Consider the following 18,041-nt stretch of genomic DNA (forward strand, 5'->3'; position numbering starts at 1 on the left):
AATGGACATGTTAACCTTTTAAAACAGACTTTATTCCAATAACAAGTCATGTATTACCTCCAGGTCATTGTCAAACAACAACATCGGAATGAGTTAAGCATTTATCATCCTCTAGAGAACATAAGTTAAATATAAATAAAATTCATGTAACATGTCAATGAAGCTGTCTTCAGCATTTGCAGGTGTGCCGGAAGAAAAACACACATTTCATAATAAAATCCCACATTTGATTGAAGCACAGGAACCAATCATAAGCTCGTCACAGCTCGTCTCCTTTTCTAGAAGCTTAATTATTATATCATCAAAGTATATGTAATTATTAAGAAAGATCTGCATGATGGATGAATGTCTGGCTGTAAGACAAGATACAGAATAGTAAAGGAGAGTTTCTCAAATGAGGAGAAGAGATGGTGAAGGTCAGGGGTCAGAGGTCACTGCTCCTTTAACCCTTGTGTTGCCTTAGGGTCAATTTGACCCGAATCAATATTACATCCTCCTGCCGCCTTAGGGTTAATTCAATGTTTAATGTCGGTGTTCTTTCGGTAGTCAACAAACAAACATAAAGTGCCTCACACTTAAACTTGGAAAACAATATTAATTCTAATAATTTTCTGGAAGTTTTAATTGCTGGCGTCAAATTGAACCCAAAGGGTAAAATATGTTAGTAAATATAAAGGTAACAGGAGGGTGAAACATTGAATCGGGTCAAAATGACCCTAAGGCGGCGGGAGGGTTAAATATTTAATCGGGTCAAAATGACCCTAAGGCAACAGGAGGGTTAAGCAATGCAGTCAAAAAGTCTGAGGAACGCTCTGAGTCTCTGCGTCAGTGCACTCTCTAAAATCCCAAGCGTAGTCCGTTCTACCAGGATGCACCACCACAAAAAAAACTATCTAATGTGAGGTACAATCAGATCTCACCCCAGGAGAACACCTCCGCCCCAACCCCGTGGACTGTGTCTGCTCCCGCTCGCTCAGCGCGGGAGACTCTGTCAACGTGCGTCTCCTAAAAAGAGACCAACTGCAAAAACAAAAAAAGTCTTTATTTAAGCGTACACAAAAAGTGTAAACTACCTACCGTCTATCCTCCTCTCAGGGGAATGTTAGCTCTAACTTCTGGAAACTTCGTGTCGATCACGAAAATGATTCAAAAAGCTGATTTTTTTTTTAAACAATCGTCTTTAAGTCGTTCTAGAATGTGAGAAGAGCTCATGCTAACGCGTTGTGCACTTTGCTCGGCGCTCACATTGGCAGGGGTGAAAGTGTAGGCATCCGGGATGACACACACACACACACACACTATGGATGCACTCGCGGTGCTGTTGCGCAATACGCCGCTTTGGATTCACACCCTGTGGCGAATGGAATAAAAATGTTGCGTCACTCCCCGCAGCTGTGTGGGGATATTATGGAGACGTTCATCAGTTTGTGGCTGTGTGCTGAAGGTATGTTTAGAGTATTTATAGCAGGATTGGACCGACATCGATAAAGACGGATGAGCTTCTCCTAAGTGGTCTGTCGACGTCTCCCGGCGTCTTCATTGAGCAGCGTGTCAATCCTCTCCCGTTGCCTCCAGCTCGTCGGCCCGCTCATCAGCAAAGTCGGCCATGATGTCGTGCAGCCAGACGTCCCTTTCTTCCTGCGAAGTGTCGACCAGGAAGACCGTCAACTTCCTGTCCCACTGGTTCGTGGCGTCCTGTACGGCCTCCAGCTGGGCCACGAGGGGTTTCTTCTCGACGTGGTTCCTGAAGACGATGGAAGCTTCCTCTGACCACTGCCTCGGCTTCAAGCCTGCCCGGGACACGAGTGTGAAGGTTGAGCTCACGTTGATGTTCACGATACGGTTAAGATTTAATGCTACAGCCTCAGTTATGATCAAGAACCATTCCCTCCGCCCGTCTTTAGGACAGACGTGTATTATTAGTAATATGGAGAGAGGCTCAGGAGAAGCATGTCTAAACCGTGATGAGATCTGCTCCTCAGTTTTAAACTCGAACAAAAAGCTACAAAAGGTGCGTGGTCCTTTCCTAAAAAACATCCATAACGCAGTCAAACTAAAGACTTATTTCCTCTCTCTCTTGTTTCTGCTGCTCTCTGGAGGTCAAATAATCGGTATAGCTTTCTAAACCCCACTTACTTTATCTATAAACTAGTTGTTCCTTTCTCTCTTTGCTAAATACAACTTCCAATGAAGATTGATGCATGCTGTGCTCCTCTATCTTTGATGTTATAGGATATTTGTTGGTCTCACAAATATTATGTGTATATTTTGTTGATTTATTGTCATTTTAATGAAACATATTCTTGTACAAAAGAATAATAGTCCAGAAATGTTATCAGCAAAATGTAGTCATGATGCAGGAATATAATGGGACATGAGAGTAAATTGAGGTGAAGCTAATTCTAAAAAGTAGTTTGAGTTAGCTAGAAATATAAAGAAGTTAGAATAGGGCAGTTATATTTATAAAAATGCACCATATTCTATAAGATCACTATATGTAATATATCAAAGACTAATCTGTAAATATAGTGTATAGAGTAAGAAGTACAATACCCGCATCTCATAGTATCAAGTAAAAAATGAATTAACAGCAAATATAAATACTTATTAAATAAACGCTGCTCACCAGCCAGCTGGGCCGTGACTCCCTGGAACGGCAGCTGTCTGAACTCTTTGATCAGAGGCCTGAGCTGCGTGCCGCTGACCAGCTCGTGTTTACCGTAGTCCAGCTCGTACACAGACACCAACCCGTTGGTCAGGACTCCCTTCACCAGCACCCGATGCCAGCTGAGAGACGAGAGGAAGTGGAACTATTTAGGCAACAGAGACACAGGGATAAGGCACCACAGATCAGTGCGAGTGACTCACCTGTTCTGCACTTTAGCAGCATATATCTGATTCTTCTCTATGTCCACTGGCATCGCCTCCGTTTTATTGTAGTAGAGAATCATCTCTCCCATCAGCACCACCAGCTTGTACATGTCTCTCCAGGGCTGCAGCACAAAGTGGCCTGGGTGGCACGCCACCGACACGTAGACGTCCATGTTGTTTCCTGAGTCGGAAAAAACAATGACACGTAAACACGTGATTATCAAGACCGGAGAAGATCTACCTCCCCTGAGTGTATTACCTGCTGGCGGAAGCTCCAGTAATGGTGGCAGTTGGAGCGAGGCTGAGGGGGGTGATGGTGCCTGTGGCGGGCTGGGGCCTCTTCCTCGTTCCGAGAGAGCCCTCCTGAGATGAGGCTTGGCCGGGGAAGAGGTCGACGTTGGATTCCCGTTGGTGTAGTCACCCGTTTTGGGAGTTTTGGGGGATAAAGTGCTCGGGAAGATCTTGGCAGAACTGTAAAATGACATCAACAAAGGAGAAATCGAGTGAATACATTAACCCATAAATGTAAGCTCATAATTAGCCAAATATGATATTACAGGTGCCTCTTAAAGCAGCAGTGACCTGTGACTCGTCAGGAAAACATCCGGGTGCTGTTTGAACAGGTCGGACTGGGCCATCTGGTGGTTGAGGCTGCGGGCCTGGTCGTGGAAGTTCTTGTCGGTGAAGAGGTGGACGTAGACGCAGCGCTTGGCTTCATCCACCTTGGCCACCTTGGGAGGAACATTGAGATTAGAGCGGAGACACGCGAGGGGCGCAACAGACGACGGCATCAATTATCATTTCCTTCCTGAAGAAGAAGAAGAAGAAGAAGAAGACGCAGCAGAAGATGTTTAAATGTTAAGGAAGCAAATGACCTTCATGCTGCAGTTGGTGGTGTTGAGCACTTTCTCTCGAAGCCATTGGACAGCGTCTGGAGTCCAGGATCCAACGCTGACCGCCAGGTCAGCCAGACAGCACTTCACAGCCTAAACACACGTCGCTAAAAGTCACTTTCTCAGATAATATGTACGCTGCACTCACAACAACAACAAATATCTCCTTGGAGCAGAAGATCTGTGCTTTTGAAGACATGGCTGACCTGTGGCGGGATGGCCATGAGGTCTCGTAGGAATGGCGGCGGGATCTCCCTCAGCTCAAACACCTCGACAGACGCCTGGACGCCAACGTCGATGAAGAAGATGTCGAGCACTCTGCTGCCGTGCAGGTTGGAGATCTGAAGACAGAAACACATACAGGGAAATGTGCATATGCTACTAAATGTGAAGGGATGAATGCAGTAATTTGGATGGTGCTTCGGTGCAATCTCAGCTCTCAGGGTAATTTAACTGTAATTGTGACTTAATCCTTATTTTAAATATTTTGATTTGTTTTGAAATTCCCAGTCCGTGCCACAGTGCCATCTCACCTCCACACGGGACCATTTCCCTTTGTAGCGAGCCAGACACCGTTTCCCACAGAAGGGTCGAGACACCAAGAACTCTGAAGTCACCTGGAACAGAAACACGTCTCATCAAGTCGATTATTGTTGTGACAGCGGTGACCTCACTGAGTGTGTGTGAATGACTGAAATACAACATGACACTGTAAAAGCTCACACACACGTTTCACAGACTGCTGTAGATGTTTACTGCAATGGCATCAACGACTGGGACTTTAGATCTGTGTTACATGACTATTGATGTTGAAAGAAATTAAGATTCTAATTCTGACCGGTTAATTTAATCCTACATTTACTCAACAACAGTTAATTCATGACACCAACGTTAGCAACGCTGGCAGGGGGAGTCACCCGAACAGATAAACTACATACATAGATTCAACTATGGATTACCAAACTCAATAGTATATTGTGAAATTTCTGACTAGAAAAACAAAAACAGTCCATCCAGTTTGTTACTGGTATGAAGTATGTCATGTTACCAGTTATACCATACATGATACTTAAATAAACCTATTACTCCGCTGCATGCTTGATGTATAACTCTGTAACTCTGTAATGCTCCTTCTGGTCACATGACATCTATTCTTCTGTCCATCCTGGAGAGGGATCCTCCTCTGTTGCTCTCCTGAAGGGTTCTTCCCTTTTTTTCCCTGTGAAAGGGTTTTTATCTATTTTTTGCGGAGTTGTTCCTGATCCGATGTGAGGTCAAAGGTCAGGGATGTCGTATGTGTACAGACTGCAAAGCCCTCTGAGGCTAATTTGTAATTTCTGATATTGGGCTATGCAAAATAAACTGAATTGAATTGAAATTGAATGTATTTGCAACACACTCCCATGACTTGCCAGTCGCTCACATTGGTACCAGACTCCACACTGAGTTGATCTCCACACTGACGTGAAGCATCACTGAGCTGCACTGGCACACTGAAGCATGGACTAACAGATTAAGTGGCTCGGCAAGATTATGAAACTAATCTCAATCTGTCCACAACTCTGATAGAAGCAACACAACACGGATACATTCACACGAGGCTCTTCAGCGGCTGTGTGAGTCCTCGTCTTCCTCGTTTATGTTCCAACTGAACTGTAATGAATACATGTAGATCTCCATCCAGACACATAAGGGACACGGCGTGGAAGGTATACATGCTTCTCTTCTCACTTCCAGTCAAGAGTGCGCAACACATCTATAAGCACCACACGTGTGTCCAATTTATGAATAATAATGATATATTAATGAATTATTACACAGCCAAATGCTCATGTAACTGCGGGATCTATTAAACTTCAGAAGGCTTGTAAAGCTGCACAACAAAAGGCCGACGAGCAAGAAACAACTGGGATGAATGGAGACACAGAGAAGCAAATTAAATGTGATGCTCTGAGGACTGGAATAAGAGTCGTAGTTCCAGAATGGATCTTAATGTTAATTAGATACGTAGGTTGTTTGTGATGTATACATAAAAGGGGAGTGGTCACCCGTCTCAACCCTCCTCCTACGAGAACCACGACTAACCAATCGTCACACTTCAAACTGTTCCTCCACCAGTGAGATGCTTGTATTCTGTATATCGGTATTTAAACTAAAAAAATAAGAATAAAGACAATCTGGTCCTCATATATATGGTTCTATTTGTTTATATTAATTGCAGCATAATGAATATAATGATTACCTTCGCATTGAAAATGCCGGAAGGTTATGTTTTGATCGCCGTGTATTTATTTATTTATTTGTATGCGTGTTATTCGCAAAACTCAAAAAGTATTGAACCGAATAGCATGAAATTTGGTGGGATGATTGTTTATTATCCGGGGACCAGTTGATTAGATTTTGGGATCGATCGGGTCAAAGGTCAAAGGTCATGAACAGGTCAAAATCTTTCGCAGAACTCAAAAAGTATTGAACCGAATCGCATGAAATTTGGTGGGATGATTGTTTATTATCCGGGGACCAGTTGATTAGATTTAGGTATCGATCGGGTCAAAGGTCAAAGGTCATCAACAGGTCAAAATCTTTCGCAGAACTCAAAAAGTATTGAACCGAATCGCATGAAATTTGGTGGGATGATTGTTTATTATCCGGGGACCAGTTGACTAGATTTTGGGATCGATCGGGTCAAAGGTCAAGGTCAAAGGTCATGAACAGGTCAAAATGTTCTTGAATCGCATGAAATTTGGTGGGATGATTGGTTATTATCCGGGGACCATTTGATTAGATTTTGGGATCAATCGGGTCAAAGGTCAAGGTCATGGAAAGGTCAAACTCTTTTTTTACCATAGCACGATACATTTTTGTCCAATTGGCATGCAACTAATGCCAAAATGTTCATAATTCAATGCCCAATCTTGTGATATGCGAAGGTATGCGCTCTACCGAGTGCCTATTCTAGTTGTGTTTTATTTGTATCTTTTTATTTTTATTAATGCTCTAATGTGCACCCGCTGCTGTGATCCTGACATTTCCACACTGTGGGACTAATAAAGGAATATCTAATCTTATTTTATCTTATCACTCGCTGAAACAATGATTAAAAGCCACACGGCGTTCACCTGTGAGTGGAAGTACGTCTCTATGTTCTCCAGGGTCTCGTTCAGCTTGGCGAGACCTCTGGAGGGCAGCTGGCAGTAGACGGTCCCGTCGGAGCAGACGCTTCTGACAGTCACGTTCATATAAGTGGTGTTCACCTGCGGAGAGCCGGGGATAACAGTTTATACACACACACACACCGGGACTAAACCACACACACTCTGTCTGCCCTCCTGTACCTGTAACGGGCTGGCGAGCGTCTTGTCCTGCAGGGCTTTCACACAGGCCGCGTTGATGTTGACGTCGTCGTCCTGCGACATGTCGTACAGGACGACGACGGGGGTCCGCCCTCTCTCCAGGATCTCTGCCAAGAGGATCTTTCCACTCGCTATTGCCTCAAACTTCTTCAGCACAGCAGGCTCCTGAGAGAATGGCTCCAGACCTGCACACACACACACACACACACACACACACACACACACACACACACACACACACACACACAGTTACACTAATAGGCCAATACATGATGGATAAGGGTGAAAACAAGCAGGATCTGCAAGAAAGTTTTTTTTTTTTTCCAATTCTGACTCACCTGCTAGTTTACATTTGGTCGCCTGGAAAGGCAGATGGAAAAACTTCTCATGCAGCTCAAACACTTTGGTTTTTCTGATCACTTCTGAGAAGCCATGATCCACATAGTGCACCTACAGGGGTGGAAGATTACACATCAATATATATATATATATATGTATGTATTTATCTTGGATCCATCAGTTGGTATTCAATGACTAGTCCCCCTGGTTATTCTTCTTAAATTCTCACCTTGACCTTGTCAGCCATGACCTCACAGACTTGCGCCCTCAGGATCTCCTCCTCCTCCTCTTCGGCCCTGACAGCAACCAGTTGACCAGAGGAAGGAGACGACAATGGAGTCGGACTTCTTTGGCCCACGCTGTAAAACGCCCTCATTTCATCTTCCATGGACTCCTGGGCCTGGGAGTAACCCTCACCTATGTACCTGGGAGAGGAGGGTGAAGTAAGTAAGTAAGTAAAGTTTATTTATTTTGCACTTCACAGACAATTTGTCAATAACAGGGGCCAAAACATTTCAACAGTCAAAAGAGCAAAGTACAATACACAGGAAAAGATGGTGCAATAAAATAAATAAACAGAGAAGGTAAAAAGCAGGCCGTAGAATATTAAAATGACCCAATCCCAGTGTAAACCAGTATGTTTTGAGATGGATTTTAAATGATGCTCACTGTTAAGTCTCACACTACATTCACACACATACAGTTCTCCCACCCACCTGATGATAACGCCATTGGTGTGGGTGGCCTCCACCACGAGCACAGAGGGGTACTCCTCTTTGGGTATTTGCAGAAAGGGCACCACGTGGTTACTGAGCCGCCTCCCCAGCTCCTCCTCCTCGCTGGCGGAGGAGTTCCTCCTATTACAGTTCTCATCCTCTTCTCGTCCACCACCATCACCACAACCGCTACCCCCCTTGTACAAGATGGCCCTCTTCGGGTTGTCGGGCATCGGGAAGTCGACGGTGCAGATGTCGGAGAGGAGGTGAAGGTTCTCCAGGACGTGTCCGGGCAGTTTGAACTTGCAAATAAATCAAATTTAATATATATATATAAAGAAAAATATGCAAGAGCACCTAGCTCCTGAATTTGGGAAAAAATTTCACTGACCTTGTACGTGTCCAGGAAGAGCTTGGGCAAAGCGTGGGCCCACAGGCCGTTGGAGTACTTCACCAGCAGCTCCTCCAGTTTCAGCTTCAGCTCGGGGCTGAGGGTGGCGGGGGAGGAGGGAGGACTGGGGGACGACGGTGTAGTCTGGGGAGAGCAGGAGCCAGAGCGAGTCGGGTGGGTGCTGGGGGTCGTCTTCTGGGTGGGGGACTGCGCAGGTTTGTCTGTCGGGGTGTTTGAATTTGCCGCGGGGGCAGAGGTGGAGTTAAGAATGGGTGGAGTGGAGGAGGTGGTGGTGGTCTGCTCCTTGGCAGGGTAGAGGAGCAACTCTGATGGGTTGCTGCTGCAGGTTTTCTCGACCTATAAATAAGTGCAATGGATTTGAATTATTTGTTGTAAAAAAAAAAAAATGGAGGTAAGACATTCATGACATTGTTGCTTCCAATATTTCATCAGGATTGCTAATCATTTATTTTGAGCTCTTAAAAAGCATCGACATGTATGTTTGGTGATCTAATTAGAGAATTGTGAGTGGTTTCTCATGCTCTCTGATTTATGACATATATTTGTGCTTTATAAATAAAATGAACTGATAAATACTGAGATGAAAAAAGCATTTAGTGTTATATTTGTTCTGTTTTCAGGGTCTACCTGTGCATACCGTCTCTATTACGGAGTTTTCTGTGAACAATAAACGGATATATAACTGCTGCTTAACATAACCACATGTGATTACATCAGGTATAAAAAATAAATAGCAAAAGACACAAAAAAAGATAATTCTTTGCCAGAAGATGCATTAAGATGTAATGCAGCTGGATTATCCTCTTATCACAAAAGTAATTGTTAAAGATAATCATTTGAAAACAGCGATGCTTCTTATGTGAAATGACAAACATAGCATAACATAAGGTGTACATACAGTGCATATGTGTGTCCAGGTCTCCAAGTCTTTGATGGCCTCAGTGGGCATGTCCTGTTTATACAGCTCCCTGTAGAGCTGAGGCAGCTTTGACACCCAGAACCCGTTACTGTACTTCCCCAGAATCTCCCCGATGCGACCCTGGACCTGCTGAGGATTGTAGAGCTTTCCTTTCCCCGAGTGGAGACTCTCGTTTAGATTAAAGGATGCTGGAAGATTGAAGAAAAAAATGTAGAAAGAGAGATTCCACAAACACATGGATGCAATTACTGCTTTGATCTTCTGGACCCCGAGACTTGCACGGCAAACTCCCGTCCGACACAAAAGCTCTTTAATCTTGAAAGAGATGGATGATTTGAATTAAAAGTAAAGTAAAAGAGTAATAAATGCCTCTTTTTGCCTCTAGATTTTCTTTTTCTCATCGACGGGAACTTTTCTTTTGGTTCAAAAGATCTAAATAAGACGACGAGTAACGACCAGAAAGGAAACACATTCTTAAAAGAGGTTGACGGACGACACGAGACGCCTCGTGTCTACAGGATCCTCAGAAGAAACGTCACACATCAGAGTAATGATCGGTCTGTAGGACACAGGATGTGATACTTCAGGACAAGAAAGCACAGCATGACACTAGAAAACGTTCCTGTACTTAGTCGAGTCTTTACGGCGTGTCAGTTGTTTGAAGTTATCGAGGTCGGGGAAACATTTCTGCTCGTTTGGAGGACCAAAAGCTCCACAAAGTATTTGTAGCTTCATGAAAACTAGCCTGTTGTACTTACGGCCGGTCTGTTGGGAGTTTCTAGAAAGGTGAGCGTGCACCTCCTTCTGAAACCGTGACGAGAGGGTCATCCTCAGGTCGGATCTGGACACAGGAGAACGGAACAAGAAGGAGCAATACTTTATATTCAGAGAGAAGAACATAGTGCAGAACAGGCTCTTTTTTTAAAACCTTAAAAAGATGTCGCATTTCACAACCATTTGTTTTGTGCATAGATGGGAAGAAAAAAAAACATCTCTTCTGACTTCAGTTTTAAAGCTTGACCTGGCTCTGTGCTGCATGTTCGATCCTCGATCTCGATCTCAGGAAAACGAAAGTTACAGATTTGGCGATACGGTTTTATCCAAGGTCGCATGTCACTCGACCTGCGTGTGCCCGAGACGGAAGATATCCGGTGCGCTCTGATCGCTCTTTTAATGAAGTATCGATACTAAAAATATGCTAAATCACATCGTTTTTAATGTACGGGTACTTTGTTAGCATCGCTACACCGTGCAGCGTGACAGCAGCAGATGTAGCGGACTAACATTCAAGCTAACCTAACTTCCCAAACGCTGTGGACATCTGAACGCTGATTGGCCGAGACTCGACACGTCCATCAAAGATGTTCTATTGTGAAAAGCACCACTCCAGATTTTCTCCGCGTCTCACTGCAATCTCAACGGCAGCGGGCCAGGTGAAAAAAATAATAAATCGGAACGCGTCTCTGGTATTGTTCAGGGGGCCGGTCCAAATGTGGAGGCGGGCCGGATTCGGCCCACGGGCCGTAGTTTGGGGACCACTGATGTAACACCAACACTCTTGATTGCTCATTGCCTACACCTGTGGTTTCCCCCCTTATCTATACTCCCATGCTTTCCCATTTTACCTGCCAGGTTGTTGTTGTTAGTCTCTAGTGTGATTTTGCGATCTAACTGAGGTCCATGTTTAACTTTTTCCTCAGCAAAGAGAGTTTTTCGTTTCACTTTACCTGGACTCATGCCCATTTTCTCTGCGCCTGAGCTTTGCCCCACCACACCCATGATAGTTAACGCCTGAGCTCACACACGCTCTACCATCTAGTTAAAGAATTGTCTCCTCCACGACAAAAACCTCAACTTTTTTATTAGATTAATCATGTAAAGGAAATTTAGTGTAATTCTATATTGGCTCTTTCATTTTGTTTGCAGGAATTCACCACTTGTACTGCCAAGCATCCCAAAATACACCTGCAGACACTGACACACGCACACACGATGATAGCGCCGGCCTGCCAGCGTACTGTCCAATGGAAGATCTCGTGGGACACAGAGAGATCTGCTGATTCACTCTGTCGGTTTAGAAGTGTTAATCTACCAGAGAATAGGACGGGTTTAGAAAGGGCTCAGGTCTCCCCGCCAACACACCAGCCTTCCCACCCTGCCGCCCCCATTGTGTGTCTGATTTACAGCAATTCACAGAGGACTGACGTCAGTTGTTTTCACAGTGGACAGACGATCACGGCCGTTGATGGATGGAAGTGAGAGAGCCAGCCACTGAGCTGGAATAATCAGGATTCATTGTTTAAAGCAATGCAGATATAATATCTCACAATGTTGCTAGATGGCTTCTTCAATAACATATAATCAGGTTTTTAAAGGTGAATCCATGTTTTAGTGAATGACAAGAGAAGTCTGAAGCCGTTATCTACTGGCATAATGAGCCATAAACAAATGAACTCACAGCGGGTGTAAGAAAGAGAAGTGAGAATGATGAAAACATGCCGAACACGAAGACGAGAAGGCAAAGAAGAAGGGAGAGAGTGAGGGGAGGGAAGATACAGACAGAGAGAACCAGAAAAATCTGGTGAGCACATCATCAATCTGGAGCTGAATGAGCAGCAGCATGGAGGCTGTTTGCACTCGGACACCAAGCAGAGTTAAACTATAGGCTCCCATTCAGCAGCAACCTATTCTGATTCAGCTCAGACCACACAGGTGGGAGGGGAGGAGGGGGACAGAGAGAGAGAGAGAGAGAGAAAGGAAAAGAGATACTGTGTGAAGAAATATAGAATAGGCCACATGTACGATGGGTTTTCATTGAGCTGCAGCTGTAGGATGGTAGAGTGTCGACACAACGTTAGAAACTGGTTACGGATGAGTAATTAAATCCCTCAAAAGATATTTTTTCATCTCTAAGACTTTAAGTTTAAAGAAGCAGATTGCATCGCAGTGAGAGAATCTACTGGCACGATGGTTCATCTGTACATTTCTCTTGGATTTCCTCAGCAGTGTGGTAGCCTGGTTGGTGACGTTCACATTCAATATAACTGCTATCGTGCAAAATAAATTCCACAAACATGTAAAGCGTCAAAATTGGAATGTAAATAGTGTTTTTTTACCAAAAGGCCTGAAACAAATCTACATGTATATAAAGATATTTATTTGGGTCCAAGCACCATAAAATGCATCACATAAAATGATCTAAATTCACTTTTTTGAAGCGAAGCCACTGTGTGAACTGCTTACTTCTCGGCAGGTGGGTTCCCCTTCCTGTTGGCCGTGTTCCAATATATTTTGCTCGAGTGCGCCCCAGTCCTGCCCTCTGACTGGCCGTCCCTCAGGTCCCTCGCCTGTCTGAAGTCTCCATGGCCGCCCCCCCGGCCGCCGCCACCTCCTCTACCCCCGCCTCCCCTGCCGTAGTTCGGTTGCCTCAGAGACGTTTGAGGTTTGGCTGCACAAAGAAAGAGGAAAGAAAAGTAAAACTACGGACTTGTATACAGTATGTACAATATACATGAATACTAACTCCCTTTATACATTTTTCCAACCCTTATTGCATGATTCCTTTTTCTTAACAGTTATCTCCTCAGTTTAAGACATGTGTTGTGGTCATTGTGTGTTCAGTAGAAAGAGCAACAGTCAGTCCCCCCCCCCCCCCACCTCTCCCTCATCACTGACACGTTACATCATTCAGGCACATTGTGATTGGTATGATGTCACATGTCTGCTACGTGACATCACCGATAGACCCTGTTGAGCATAACCCTGAGTCATCCCCACTCCCACACTCACTCTTTCCCTTTCTGTTATTCCTCATGCTGTCTTTCATTTCCTCATTTCTCATTTCCTCCGCGAGCTCTTGAACTTTCCTCTGCTTTCTGGTCTGAATCTCATTAAATCCATACAGTGAACAAACACATCAAGCAGCTTCATCAGCCTTCCGTCTTCAAATGCCATCAACGGGCCACTTCGATGTCTGAAGCGTATTCTTTTCTCGATGAGCGACACGCAGTTAATCAATCAATCAATCGGCCGATTAATGAACCAATCACACTTCCACAAGCAGAAACTCAGCATTCACAAACGCAGGCGGACGCGCAGATGCAAATACGGACGAGTACAATTACACACACAAGCAGACGCTGCGTCACCTCACCAGCTCAGACACAAAGTCTCTAGACTGCCTCTGCCTGAATATCAATATCCTTATGAGGAGGAGGAGGAGGAGGGGGAAGGGGGAGGAGGAGGAGACGACGACGATGGATGAAGAGGCGGATTTGTGAATCAGCTGCTCTCTGCTTGCAGTCTCAGCGGCTAGAGGCTGCATTAGCCTCGACTCTGAACACGCAACCCCACTCTCTCCCTCTCTCTACTCTCTCTGACTCTCCCCCCATCCCTGTCATCTGCCCCCCCCATCCCTTCTTCCCATTCCTCCATCCCTCCCTCTTCTTTTCTTTTCCTCCGACACTCATGTCGCCACTTCCTCCTCTCTCGTCTTCTCCAACACCTCTCTGCACTACCACCTCCTCTGGCTCTCTGCAGCATCACAGTCTAGCGGAAGTGTATGCGCTAAAAAAATAATTGTGTACACGTGTGTGTGTGTGTGTGTGTGTGAGTGTGAGTGTGTGTGAGATTGCATGTTTATTTTGCATGTGTGCAGGTATGGTTCATGAGTGTGTTAATTGCAAATAAAGTCATGAAAAAATGAATGAATGTTCACAATTGTGTGTGGATCTACAGTCAAATGCAGGTGAGCTGACATATTTGTTCACACACACACCTGACACACCTGTGCAGCCCTGAACATTGTGTGTCTGCTTGTGTGTGTGCGTGTGATATTCTTAGTGCCTCAGGAACTGCAGGTCTCCACAGAGCTACAGTTGAAACAGGCCAGTCAGGCAAAAACTGGGCCCAAACTCAGGAAGCATTAGCTAAAGGTGCATTGTCACAGTACTTTAATGATAATAATAATAATTATTAATTATTATTAATCTACAGTACTAATACAAACACTGGACACTTCCTGTGTCTCTCCTGCTCTGTTGAACCAGTCCCAAGAGGAGTCTAGACAAGGTTTGGAAATATTAAATTGAAACGTCTGACTGGAACTAAACATATACGTCCAGGCCACAGCTTTCTGAGCCTGAATTAGTTCATCAGCCGTTTATTTTGTCACGCGTCGAGCTTAGAGTATAAAAAAAACTGCTTGCTCATCATTAATATGCAAAGAGGAGGAATTCTATTGAGCAACGACGTGCAGCCAGTGCTCCTCTTTCAAAAGGCCTTTGGGTTCATTTTGAGGAAAATATTAACAGAATAGGTTTGTTTTTATTCTTATAACATACATACAGTTTATATAGTATATATCCTATCGGTAATATATATATATATAAGGTACACTCTTATGATATTATTCCTGGGAGTAGAAAAAGCATTTCAAACAGCATTTAGCATGCTGGAAAAACTTTTTTTTTTAAAATATAACCTTATAATGTATGTAATAGTATTATTGAAATATTACTGGTTAAGATGATAAACTTGTTTTTCTATATTCACAATCATAACAGGAAGTCCTGAGGCTTTTTGCATCACACCACACGTACTGCATATCAGGATCTGTTAATCCTCTGTGCTCTTTGCTATCTAGTCAAACATGTTTTTAATAATACGGCAAAGTAGTCTCACATTCACCTATGACATGTTAGTCCTCTATTAACATGTGTTGTTGAATTACACTGTTGGACACACACAATACATCCAACCCTCACAAGACACCCAACACCGGTTTTCCGGCAGTACCGCTTATCGTCTTCCGACCACTCAAAGTTTCACACGACATCATTCACCCATTCACACACTGATGGGAGGGGCCACCATGCACGGCGCCAGCTGCCCATCACAAGTAACTAACATTCACACACATTCATACACCGTAGTAGGCACAGCTACGGGAGCAATTTGGGGTTAAGTGTCTTGCCCAAGGACACATGGATGTTGGTTCGTGGCCGGCCCTGTTCACCACTGAGCCAGTCGCCCCACACGCTCTTTGTGAACGACAAGTTTTTATAGATTAGGCCTTTGAAATTATTTCAATTTAGCTTTAAAATACACACTCTCAAGCAGATGTCGCATGTATCCTCCTTATATTTTAGCAGTGACTGCAATTATGTTAAGTCCGATACCTGATGCATTGCAGGCCACCTTGTGAAACAGTCGTAAACGTCCATGTATGTAGTTGGATAGAGATGAATGTGTTTTGATATCTTGTGCATCTTGCCCATTGCCTTCCCAATGCGGTTCTCCATAAATTATTTTTATATATTTGCTTGCTGTCTCCCAGACCGAAATTGGGAAATCCCAAATGCACAAATGAAAATTCTAATGTTTTTCAGACCCTGCACACATTGATTGAATCTGGCCTTAAGTCAACCCAAAATATCTGATTGACTTGCTGAAAGCTTTACATGCAAGGTAATGTACACAATGTGTTTTTATATTTACATAGAGAATGTATTATTGTTGTTAAAATCAGCAAGACAAATGGCCATGTGGCTGTCTTTATGCTCGCTAACTCCCCAACATGGCGGTCCAAAAATCTTACCATTGAGGACGAGTGGGGCGGCCGGTTTGACCCTCATCTGGGTGTTGACCAGGTGGGGTCGGCCTGTCTTCTTGGAGCTGCGCTGTCGAGCCACCACCTTCGCTATGTGGGCTGTCTCATGGGCATCTGAGGCAAAACACACCACCTGCATCGAGAGAGAAGAGTAAACAGACGGATAATAATAAGATTTATCCCAGTTATTATGGGTAACTCCTACTATCCCCCATGCGTGCATACTATCTAATTATGCCCACAGCACTTTGGATACACAGTGGTATTAAAACATAAGATTATATATAAATAATAATAATATTTAATTATGGCTAAATATCAAACCATCCATCCTGCAGAGGCCTCACACACACACACACACACACCTCTCCAGAGCGGCTGCGCTCTGTGCGCACTACAGAGGGCATGCTGGCTAGCAGTGCATCCAGGTGGTTGTGTCCCATCTGTTTGTGTGGTATCTGCTCCCCGGTCAGCTCTTTGTACTCTAACTGCAGACGGGACAGCGACACTCCGCCTCTGTGGGCCTGGAGGACGGCCCGCAGCATCCTCTTCACCAGCTCTACGTCAGCCATCTGAAAATAAATTGTTTTTGAATGGACGTATTTTGTTTTTAAGGGATAGTAAGAGCGGTATAGTTAAAAAAAGACAAAAAAGTGTAGTCATATTATATGACCAAAACAAGCGTGTATCTATTTTTCTCAAGGGATAGGGGTTCCCTGATCTGCCCGATGAACGGGTATTGGTTATTGTCCTCTTCTTTTTCAAAAGACACAAACTTCTACTGTATCCCTTTAGACACATTTAGGTTCAAGATGATAATGTCCATGGAATAACGTGAAAAGTATATATACATTAAAAATATTTGGTATAAAACATGCCTCTTTACACAAAGAGATCTCCCCACTGCAACATGTTGGTGGTTAACCGAAAGTGGCCCTCTAAAATTGTTGCTATGTTAGTAATTTGTTATAAAGTGTTAATATTATTGTTGTAAATACATCTTTGTTTGTTTTGAAATTGTATCCACTCTCCTCTAGTTTATATATGCCTTGAATTGAAGAAATATAGGCTCTATTCCACTCCACGCTGGGCGAGGTGCTCCTATGAAGGACATGTTAATACAGTTGTGTTGTAAAGTAAAATATGTATGTCTGATTCACGATACTGATTTTTTAAGAAATACTTCAAAATTAGATATGTTCCGAACTTCCGGCCACTTGATACATTTTGTCTCGTAGGGAGTAGACGGGACTGGGAAACTACGAATGACGTAACTCGTCGCACTTCGACTCCACACCCTCCATTGGGACCAAACTATGTGGGTGAAGTTTCCTTGTCTTGTTTCGGTTTCTTAACAACACTGAAATAAAATAGTCCTTGCACATTGAATGACACCGACGGAATGTACAAGGGCCGGTGTACAGTCCGCTCAGGCAACCATAGTGCCTAACAACGACTTAAATCCTTCAGTGCCACCTCCGGAAGAGCGGCTCGTAAAGTTAGCTAAGGGACTGTTAAAATACCGGAAGCTTGTATATGTTGCCTTCACAATAAAACTTCAGAGACTCGCTGGACAATATTTACCCAGCATTTTAGCCATATAAGTTATTACTTTGAAAGTCTGTGCCGGAAGCAAGGTGGATGTCCTAGCTAGCTTGGACGATTTCGAGACATCGTAGCCGAGAGTGAAAAAAGTGGTCAAATAAACACCCAACAACAACTTTACCAAGAGCGATTGTTATAGAAGTCCACGTGAGTCAGAAAGCTGAAAAATAAAACACTCTACCTTATCTACCCAGACGTGGATGGTGGAGTGAGGACCTGCTTCAGTCGCGGTCAGTGCTGTCACTGCCACGAGCCGAGGCACTGTCACAGGGTGTCTGCGAGCCCGTCCAGGCACAGCCTCTCCAGGCACAGCCTCTCCTCCG

The 18,041-nt window shown here is 44.1% G+C and overlaps 1 protein-coding gene across 1 annotated transcript; it reads right to left on the reverse strand.

Annotated features, from left to right (window-relative positions):
* Positions 1–10: 10 nt before the first annotated feature.
* On the reverse strand, positions 11–17,992 carry tdrd7b (tudor domain containing 7 b). Its single transcript, XM_056442870.1, has 20 exons — positions 17,900–17,992; positions 16,479–16,685; positions 16,102–16,246; positions 12,747–12,951; positions 10,262–10,344; positions 9,483–9,691; positions 8,564–8,920; positions 8,173–8,474; positions 7,686–7,881; positions 7,456–7,567; positions 7,100–7,302; positions 6,884–7,018; positions 4,298–4,381; positions 3,971–4,105; positions 3,747–3,857; positions 3,454–3,602; positions 3,131–3,342; positions 2,869–3,052; positions 2,627–2,787; positions 11–1,790 (listed from the first exon to the last, which is right to left on the reverse strand). The coding sequence occupies exons 2-20, from the start codon at positions 16,683–16,685 to the stop codon at positions 1,552–1,554; spliced, it is 3,429 nt and encodes a 1,142-aa protein (XP_056298845.1). The 5' UTR covers positions 17,900–17,992; the 3' UTR covers positions 11–1,551.
* Positions 17,993–18,041: the final 49 nt, after the last annotated feature.

Source organism: Pseudoliparis swirei, chromosome 21, assembly GCF_029220125.1.
Source record: "Pseudoliparis swirei isolate HS2019 ecotype Mariana Trench chromosome 21, NWPU_hadal_v1, whole genome shotgun sequence".
NCBI lineage: Eukaryota > Metazoa > Chordata > Actinopteri > Perciformes > Liparidae > Pseudoliparis > Pseudoliparis swirei.

Bases quoted from the DNA above. Each gene is read 5' to 3' on its own strand.
- tdrd7b (XM_056442870.1), bottom strand. From the start codon at position 16,685: ATGGCTGACGTAGAGCTGGTGAAGAGGATGCTGCGGGCCGTCCTCCAG. The intron at 10,345-12,746 runs GTAAGCAGTTCA...TCCTGTGTCCAG, and splicing joins GGGAACCCACCTGCCGAGAA to ATCCGACCTGAGGATGACCC. The intron at 9,692-10,261 runs GTAAGTACAACA...TCAATCTTCCAG, and splicing joins AAACTCCCAACAGACCGGCC to CATCCTTTAATCTAAACGAG.